This window comes from Eupeodes corollae, chromosome 2 (genome assembly GCF_945859685.1).
Source record: "Eupeodes corollae chromosome 2, idEupCoro1.1, whole genome shotgun sequence".
In the NCBI taxonomy this organism is placed as follows: domain Eukaryota; kingdom Metazoa; phylum Arthropoda; class Insecta; order Diptera; family Syrphidae; genus Eupeodes; species Eupeodes corollae.
In genome coordinates, this window is record NC_079148.1 from 132,142,655 (window position 1) to 132,152,348 (window position 9,694).

General features: G+C 37.5%; 1 protein-coding gene across 1 annotated transcript; it reads right to left on the minus strand.

The window, feature by feature from the left end:
* Window positions 1-255: 255 nt before the first annotated feature.
* LOC129947942 (collagenase) lies at window positions 256-1,713 on the minus strand. Its single transcript, XM_056058715.1, has one exon. The coding sequence runs from the start codon at window positions 1,461-1,463 to the stop codon at window positions 651-653; it is 813 nt and encodes a 270-aa protein (XP_055914690.1). The 5' UTR covers window positions 1,464-1,713; the 3' UTR covers window positions 256-650.
* Between the last annotated feature and the right edge of the window lie 7,981 nt (window positions 1,714-9,694).

The following is a 9,694-nucleotide window of genomic DNA, read 5'->3' on the forward strand; positions in this document are numbered from 1 at the left end:
CTAAAGCTGTCAAATCTGTCAATGTGAACTTATTTACGTTATTTTTTGTTTTCATTAAAAAAAAAAAAGAAAACAAAGATATAAATCACTTTTATTCAAAAATTTGATCGATGTCCATTAATTTTATTTTCTGATCTATAAAAAAGAATCCAATAAACTGATCAAAAAAGATCCATAAATTCATTGCCATTTTCGCATTAAAATGCAAATCCAAGACAAGATGGTTTAAAAAAAAACAAAAACTTCTTTTTTTGTTGGTTGAATATTATCATAATGACGGTTTTATTTAATGTATATGTAAAGCTAAAAATAAAAGTTTTATGAAGTTTGACTAGCATGCAAATTTAAATTTGAATTTTTTCTACCAACAAAATTATCGGATATAGAAATTCTTTAAAAATATAACGAATACAAATGAATTGATGTGCAATAACCTACAACATTTTTATAAATAACTTAAATAAATCCAAATTTATTCTATGACAATAATAATAGTTTTTTGAATTAAAACAGTTCTTTTAACACACCACATTAGAAAAAATTAAATATTAGTTAAATCACAACCTTATATGATATACAACTTAGTTACTAAATTTAAGTTTAAATTTCAGTCGAGGTAATTTTTGTCCAAGAGACACAAAAATCTATTACTACACAATATTATTTCTAACATTGTAATTTCGTTTTCCATTGGCACTTATTCTGTCTCTGATCCAATTTAAATATTTGGTCACCCTGGTGAATCCCCCAGGAACATTTGTTTCACATCCGTCAGCTGGACCGAAACTCGTCACACCCACTATCACTTGAGACCCTTTGAGGACAAGTGGCCCACCAGAGTCCCCTGTACAAACAGTTTCCATATCCAATCCCTTGGCACAGATCACTTTGTCGGTAATGATGTCCTTGTTGTAATGATATATGCACTCTTTGTTTGATATCACTGCCAGTTCGGTGTATTGCATGGCACCGGAATTCACTCCTTCTCCCAGAGATCCCCATCCGCTGGCAATCACCTTGCTCCCTTCCAATGCCTCATCCTGGAACCGGTAGGGTAAGACCGCTGGCTTAATTTTTGTCGTGAATTGGACCCGTTCTGGGAGTTTCACCAACGCAATGTCATTTGCTGCATAATTAGGATTGAACTGTTCGTGAACAATAAATTGATCCGTCTTCATGATCACTCTGCCAGCCTCGTTATTTGAGTCGAAGAATTTCGCGCCCAAATGAACATCAAAGTGTGTAACACCGGAAGCGCAATGGGCAGCTGTCAAAATCCACTCATTGTCTAACAAAGTTCCACCGCAGAGGACCCGCTTTTTCCAAAACTGTTTTCCAATCAGCATCACTTGATAGGGGAACTTCTCGATTTTGCCATATTTTGCTACTCCTATTGCGTATCCCTGCACTGAAGGGACTGTCACAGCTGCCAAAACGCCCACAATTAACGATATAGTCTTCATTTTGTTGGCTTAGTTTCCTCAATTTTGATTCTTGTTTTTTTTTTTTCTCTTGACAATGTTTACGCTTTGAACTCACAAATCGATCTAAACTGAATACCGGCATTCACCGAAATTATATTCAAACCTTTCAAGAGTCTGAAAACCTGATCCAATGACTAGGCGTGATTTAATTGAAGAGCTTTGATGGTTCTTCGACTACGACACGAAAACGAACGCGACGATGCTGTATCATAGCTGTCATTGTTGTTATATTGTCCCGCAGTCAATGACTCAAAAAAGACCAGGAGACGCGAAACCGGCATCCATAGCGAGTCAGTGAGGAAGGTGGCGACGCGACGACGCGACGGTGTGGTATCGGTGTCTGACCGAGTTGGAATTTAAGAAATTAATAAATGCATTTTTTGACGTCATTGGTGAGAAGGGACTGTTTTTTCATTGTTTAACGGAAAAAATAAGAAAAATATAAAATTAGCATATTTAAATTTTTTTACGAGTTGGTCGCGGCCATGTTGGTATTCTAGGAATGCCGCCGGGCCACCTCAACTAGTCTTGTTTTTTTAGCCGATTTTTGCTTTCGTTTATCAACAATAGAGACCTGGTGTTTTTATTTGTTATGATTTGTGAAATACCATGACATTGCGGTCGTGGTGGAGTGATGGAGATGTAAACAATATCCGCATTGATTTTTATGCGAATTTTATTGACACACTAAATGATATGATCAATACATATAAATTCTTCATTGATTGATCGTGTTAACTTTTTGAAAGATTGGAAATTTTTGAATTTTGTTGTTAAATTGTAAACATTTAAAAAAATCTAATTAATTGTTGAGAACTTATGGAAATACCAAGTACCCTTTAGAAGCTATCTTTTGTTTTTTTTTTCTGTATTTGAAGAAAGCATTTCATAAATTATTAAACAATTGGTTTTCTAACCACAAGTTAATCTAACAACAACAATACAAAAAATTAAATATTTTTGATGAATTAATTGCAAGAAATTTTTATCGGTAGTTATAAGAAACCTGGAAATTCAAATGATTCATCTCAATAAGCTAAACGGTTGACGAGTTTTTTTTTTATTTGCAATTATTGATGATTTTCGATATCTTTTTTTGATGAAATATTTTTGTTGGTTTATCTTTATTTTGAGATTGTTTTTTTTTTTAAGGTCAAGTTCTATTTTTAAATATAGAGTTCACCTGCAACCTGCTTTATGACGATGTAGTTTTTTTGTTATTCATAATCGGCCGAATCTTTTAATAGATTTTAATGTGATTCACGCTTAATAAAATTATATATTCAAGATTATCAGTGTGATTTTTGTATGAATAAAAAAGTGAAACTTTAATAACGGCTAAGTAAAATACCGCACTTAAGTGCGGGGCTGTAAGTAACACAAAAATGTAACTCTCAGTGACATGGCCTGGAGGGATACGTTGAAGAATTAGAAACTTTACTAAAGGGTGGTCAAATCTTAAGGTCTGGTGTTGAATGTGAAGCACACCCAAACGTCAAGTTTATCTCTGCATTTCATTTGAAAACTAACTCAATTTGATCCATTGAACCAAGACACGCAATCGACCAACGCGTAAAGTTATTGAATGGGCGTTCAAGTCAAAGTGCATATCGTGCACTTCTTGATATTTTTCGATCAATTTCCTCCAAAAAAAGTACAGTAGGAAAAATCGTGCAATTTATTAGGAAACCGGATCCGTATGAGATTTAAAAACACCATTATATGCTCATACAGAAATGATTGCTGCTTTTCTTACTTGCTTACTTACTTAAGGTGGCGCTACAGTCCTGTGTGAACTAGGGCATCGCCCAACAAACTTCTCCATCTAGCTCGGTCCCTAGCTAGATGTCTCCAGTTTCGCGCTCCACGTTGGGTGAGGTCACCTTCCACTTGTGTGCGCCACCTGATTCGCGGTCTTCCTCTACTGCGCTGTCCTGTGGGTGTGGATTCGAAGACTTTCCGGGCCGGAGCATTGGTTTTCATGCGCTCTACGTGACCCAGCCATCTTAGTCGATGGACTTTTACCCTTCTGGCTAAGTCTACGTCGCTGTACAGCCCGTACAGCTCGTCGTTACATCTTCTCCTCCACTCCCCTTCGATGCATACGGGACCGTAGATCACACGAAGAACTTTTCTCTCGAAGCGATCCAAGGTGCTTTTATCCGCTTTTGTCATTGTCTATGCTTCTGCGCCGTATAGCAGGACGGGGATGATAAGGGTCTTATATAGCAACACTTTGGTCAATCGAGAGAGGACTTTACCACTCAATTGCTTTCTTAGTCCAAAGAAACAGTGGTTAGCAAGAGTTATTCTGCATTTGATCTCAGCGCTTGTGTTGTTTTCTGCGTTTAAAGCGGAGCCTAGGTAGACGAAGTCCTTGACTACCTCAAAGTTACGTCTGTCGATTGTGATGTTTTGACCAAGACGTTCGGTGTTGTATGTCCTTTCTTGACGACAGCATGTACTTTGTTTTGCCCTCATTAACCGTTAAACCCATTTTTGCCACCTTTGCCTCAATATGTAAATGTCATCAGCATATGCCAGTAATTGGACAGACTTTTGAAAGATAGTGCCTCTATAGAGTTAACGTGTGAGCTCTGCACTATTCTTTCAAGCACGATGTTAAAAAAATCACATGACAGCGCATCACCTTGTCTAAAACCTTTTTTGACATCGAAAGGTTCTGTTAAGTTGTTTCCAATTTTTATGGAGCAGCGTGAATTCTCCATTGTTATCCTGCACAAACGGACGAGTTTGGCAGGGATGCTAAAACTCGACATGGCTCTATACAGCTCGTCCCTGTATATGCTGTCATATGCGGCCTTAAAATCGATGAAAAGATGGTGGGTGTCGATTTGGTGTTCTTGGGTTTTTTCTAGAATCTGCCGTAATGTGAATATTTGATCAACTGTGGACTTTCCTGGTCTAAAACCACACTGATAAGGACCTTTCAGGTTGTTGACGATGGGCGTTAGACGTTCACATATTACGACAGAGAAGATTTTATAGGCGATGTTAAGTAGACTGATTCCTCTACAGTTGGTGCCTCCTTTTTCGGATCGGGCAAACAATGCTGAGGTTCCATTCATCGGGCAGGCTTTCTTCCGACGATATCTTACAGATAAGTTGGTACATGCTCCAAACCAACTTATCTCCAGCTGCTTTAAAGAGCTCGGCATTCAATCTATCCGCTCCAGAGCGGCTCTATTAGACTTCAGCTTAGATATGGCAATCTTTACTTCATCTAAGTCGGGAGGACGGGATTGTTGGCTTTCGTCGTCTATGTTGAATGGATCATCCTGCCTGACAGCGGTATTTAGTTCGTCCTCGCCGTTATACAGTCTGCAGAAGTGGTCCTTCCATATCCTCAGCATTGACTGTGGTTCCACTATGATGTTTCCACTTTCGTCTTTGCAGCCTTCGGTTCTAGGTTTATGTACCTGTGAATTTGGTTTCACCTGTTTATAAAACTTTCGAACTTCATTCCTGCTTTTAAACCTCTCAACATATTCGACCGCACGCTTCTCATGCCCTCTCTTTTTCATTCTGAGAATTCCTCATCAAACCAGGGGTTCCTGTTTGAAACCCAGCACATCATAGGCGGCTTCTCTAATTGCATCTTGGCAATGTTGCCACTGGTTTTCGACACATTGTAGTGGTCCGAGTCGATATTAGCTCCTCGAAAAGTTCGTACATCCATGATGCTGAAAGCGTGTCTGGCGTCGATCGCAATATGGTCAATCTGGTTGACGGTAGATTGATCTGGAGAAGTCCAAGTACCTTTGTGGATGTTGAGGTGTGGAAAACGCGTACTGGCTACCATGACGTTTCACGCCGCAGCAAAATCTATGAGCCTGAATCCGTTGTCGGAAGTGATGTCGTGCAGGCTGTTCTTCCCGATTATTCCACCAAAGATGTCTTCCCTTCCTAGCTTGGCATTAAAATCGCCCAGGACTATTTTAATATCGTAGCTAGGGCACTGCTCAATTGTTTTGTCTAGGAGCTCGAAGAACACATCTTTGGTGTTGTCGTTTGAGTTACTAGGCACCCGATGTTCACCACGGGGAGGTGAAAGTAGGAGTTGATATAAAGAGGTTGGTTTTGAGAAAAAACTTGTGGACGCTTGTGTCCTTTTGAATGCACATGTCTACCATTTGAACATCCCCAAATGAATTACTGTTTTTTTAATAATTAGCGAAGACTAAAAGGGTTTTGTATACCTTTATATAATGCCAAGGCATTCCTAGAAGCGCGGGTATAACGATTAAATTGTTTAAAGGGAGGAATCCAACTGGCTATTTCACTAGAGCATAGTCCGTTAAATAACGGTACAAAAGAGTGAGGCAAGAAACCTTGCATCGATGTTCGAGTGACGTAATAGAGTTGATGATGTTAATGTCACCAATCATTTTAAAAGCTCTTTTTTGAATACTGTCCAAGATGCCTAAATAAGTTACTGGAGCACTAGCCCAGAGATGTGAGTTATATTCAAGTTTCGGACGTTTCAGACGGAGAGAAAAATTTCTTGCAACGTCTCAAAAAAACATTTGTATGCGCATATGATCGCTTAACAAAAGGTGGTTGCTGATGCACATTCCGAGGATGTCAAGATTCTCCGTTTCGTTGATCCTAGTGCCACTCATACATAGATAGTGGCAAAGAGGGTTTATCTCGCCTTAAAGATACAAGACAGCATTGGGTTTTCGGATCATTCAATTACACATGGTTTTTTATTCCCCGTTGTACAATGCTGTGTAGGTCGGAATTCAATGAGCTAATCATATTTTGCCGTTGCAGTTCCACATCCGAAGAGTAGGGCAGTGAGTCCGGAAACGAATATGAAAAGCTAAGAATGCTATCGTCAGCGAAACAATGTATAGAATTAGAAGAAGCAAACAGGAGATCATTTATAAAAAAATGAGGAAAAAGGTAGGAGACAAAACGGAGCCCTGGGGCACACCAGCATTTATTTTATGGGTTTCAGACTTAAATCCGTCCAAAACCACTTGTATTGAACGGTTCGAAAGAACATTTCTAATCCAACGAAGAAGAGATTGGTCGTTAACGAAAACGCGCATTTTCGATAAGAGAGCAAGATGCCAGACTTTATCAAATGCCTTTGAAATATCAAGTGCAATAATCTTTCTCCAAAACAATGTAAATTTTTGTTCCACTGTTCGGTGAGATGAACCATGAGATCACCAGTGGACCTATTGCTTCGAAAGAAACTTCCGTTCCTCAAGACATTTCATAAGCTGATAATTAATCAGCGTTTCCATGACCTTGGAAAGAAGGGACGTAAGTGCAATCGGCTGATAATTAGAGGGTGAGGAAGATTCGCCATTTTGGGTATGGGCTGGACAAATGTGATTTTCCATCCACTCGAAGAGTTGAAGAACACCTCTTCAGAACAATAGCGGGAATATCATCCAGACCAGCCGATTTATGTATATGTTAAGATCTTTTAGGACTCTCGCCACAGTACGAGTGCGAAAAAAGATTGGCCCCATAGAATCACTAACGCGCTGGATGACAGGCGGGATCATAACACTCACTGGCAGCGTTGAATTGGCGGCGAACTGCCTAGCAAAGAGATTAGCTTTCTCTAAAGAGCAAGAATATGGGTGTTGCAGGCCCTCCTAGTTTGCTCGAACTTATTCCGGTTGGATGCGGTTTATGGGCAGGTAGCCTAATCGGGCCATAATTATTCTAAAATGATGGCCCAAATTGAAAGATATGGATGGTGTCACTTGCCACTTAGCAAGTGACTACACAGAACACCAGAGTCGGAGTACAAACATTATTATTCCAACCAGGTTCTATACAACAGAGCCAACATAAACGGAATAGATAATTTCTTGCTGAAGCTTGGTAGGAGTCACACTGCGAGAGCGATGTCGTCGACTAACAGCTTAATTTTTGGGGCTTACTACCCCAACAATGAGTGCTACGAAAGTGCACGTTTAAGTGGCAACATTCCGCCCGAAGCTTTTCTCTATTTAGTCAATCGAGGGCTGATACACGATAAGGAGACGGGTTCTCTAATCTACCACTTCAGTCGTAAAACTGTAGATAGGCGACTCCTTTACAGTCGAGACGTCCTCGCACTGGACGGAGCCGAGTGCCTTCGGTTCAGTAGGATTGTTTCCGATAGGGACCGAAGAGACAGGTTGAACCAGTTTTGGTCGCTTCAAATTGAAAATGTCATTTAAAGTTGTCTAGGGCGTTTGGTTTTGGCTGGCTTACATAGGATTAAGAATTAGGCTAGGGACAGACAGGGTGGCACCAAAAAAAAATAGTTAAAAACAAAAAAAAATATAAAAAAACACAAAAAAAAACTAACTGTGGCTGTTCTAGTTTTTAAGTAGTTTTAAGTATTTATAAGTAGTATTATTGGTTTTGGTTATTTTTAAGGAGCCTAAGTACTATAATGAGTTTCGGGTTTTTTTAGTTTTAAGTTTTATATAAAATAAAAAATAATGATAAAGATACCAGGTTTTTCTTATTTTCTTAGTTTTAGATTAAGTCCTTGTTACTAATATTAAAATTGTTCTTAGGCCAAAAGGCAGTAGCTATAAGATAATGAATTTACTTAGAGCACCCGCATATGGCCAGTAAGATATTTTTTAAGTTTTTGCAATTTACGCTAGTTTTTTAAGAATTTGTATCTAGCTTTAAGATTGCTTTAAGATTTTGATAAAATAAAAAAAAAAAACACAATTATGCCTCAGCGTTGTCGGAAATTTGGACCATCGGATAAAGTTGTACTACCGAGTTTGAGACGGCCATTTGGCCAATAATTTATTCCATACATAATAAAAAGAAATGACAATAATGCGTGTTTTATTCAAAACCATACGACTATTAAAATTTAACCACCCTTTTCAAAAAGGGACTTGCCACATAAACCTACTAAGTAGAACTTTAAAATGAAAGCTTTGTAATACGTATGTGCAATAATTTAAATATTCGTTAATTAGTTGTGACAGTTTTGATTTTGTCGTTCTACGAGTATGTTCTTGTATGTTTTTTTTTTTTTGTTAACTTGTCTAGAAATGAAACTCAAGAATATCGTTGCTACTTTAATGTATTTATTGAGTAACTGTTGTTTTATATGTCATTAATTACCCTTTAATTATTTGTTAAACAAGATTGGGCGCATTCACAAAGCTAGTGACTAAGTAGTCAAAATTTAACTTGCTTTGCGAATGCAAAATTGCACTTCGAAGCAAGTCAATCCAGAACTGTCATATTAATGACAAATACAAATATATAAAATAAGATACATTTGCGTTTTCAGAACTTCATTTTTATTTTTAAATTCAATAAAACCAAATACAAGATATAATATGATTGATTTTATATAAATACCGAAAGATTAATTTCATTTTTAATTCCTGTGTCCTTATCGAGCAGCTGATTGTGAAACGTCAAAACCAGTGTGCTTTTACTTTGTAACCGAAATGTCAACACTACTTCGGAGGGGAAATTTCAACTACTTTTGTAGTTCTATTTAGCCAATCAGAATCCCTTGACTACGTAGCCACTAGCTTTGTGAATGCGACCATTGACGTTTTACGTTGTTTTATTTATCCCAGAATTTGTTGACATCAAAAGACATAATTAACATTGCGTTATGAATTCGATATAAACTCAACTATTTCTGAAGTGCAAACTTGTTAACAAATAACCAACAGTGAAATATTAACTAATAACTCATTCATTAAAATAAAAAGTTGCTTAACGATTTCTTTTAGACAAAACCAACAGAATAGAAAACAAAGACGAAGCAAATCAAAATTGTCAGAACTAATCCATAGTAAATTACACTCATGTTACATTCACGATTCAAGAATGAGGAACGTTTAAAAATATGTATAAATATTGTAATAATAGTTCATAGGTACATTTATTTTAAGGAAGACAAAATGGAAGATTAAACTCGAAGTGTTTTCAATTATCAGCCGATAGAACCGCAAGCAGAACTCAAAATGAAATCGTTTCGTGGAAAAGATTGAAGTGTAGCGTGAGTAGTCTCTTAAGATTTCATTTGATATTCATAACAAGGCCAAAAATCTGAGCGGAAGCTGCAATTTTCTAACAATACCAAAAACAGGTGTGTATCGGTCTCGCCCAGACTATTTCCTTAATAACTTAAATTTTTATAAAAAAACAAATTCCAAACAATTTTTTTGTTATTATGTTTTTTT

Coding starts and splice junctions, on each gene's coding strand:
- LOC129947942 (XM_056058715.1), bottom strand. CDS start 1,463: ATGAAGACTATATCGTTAATTGTGGGCGTTTTGGCAGCTGTGACAGTC.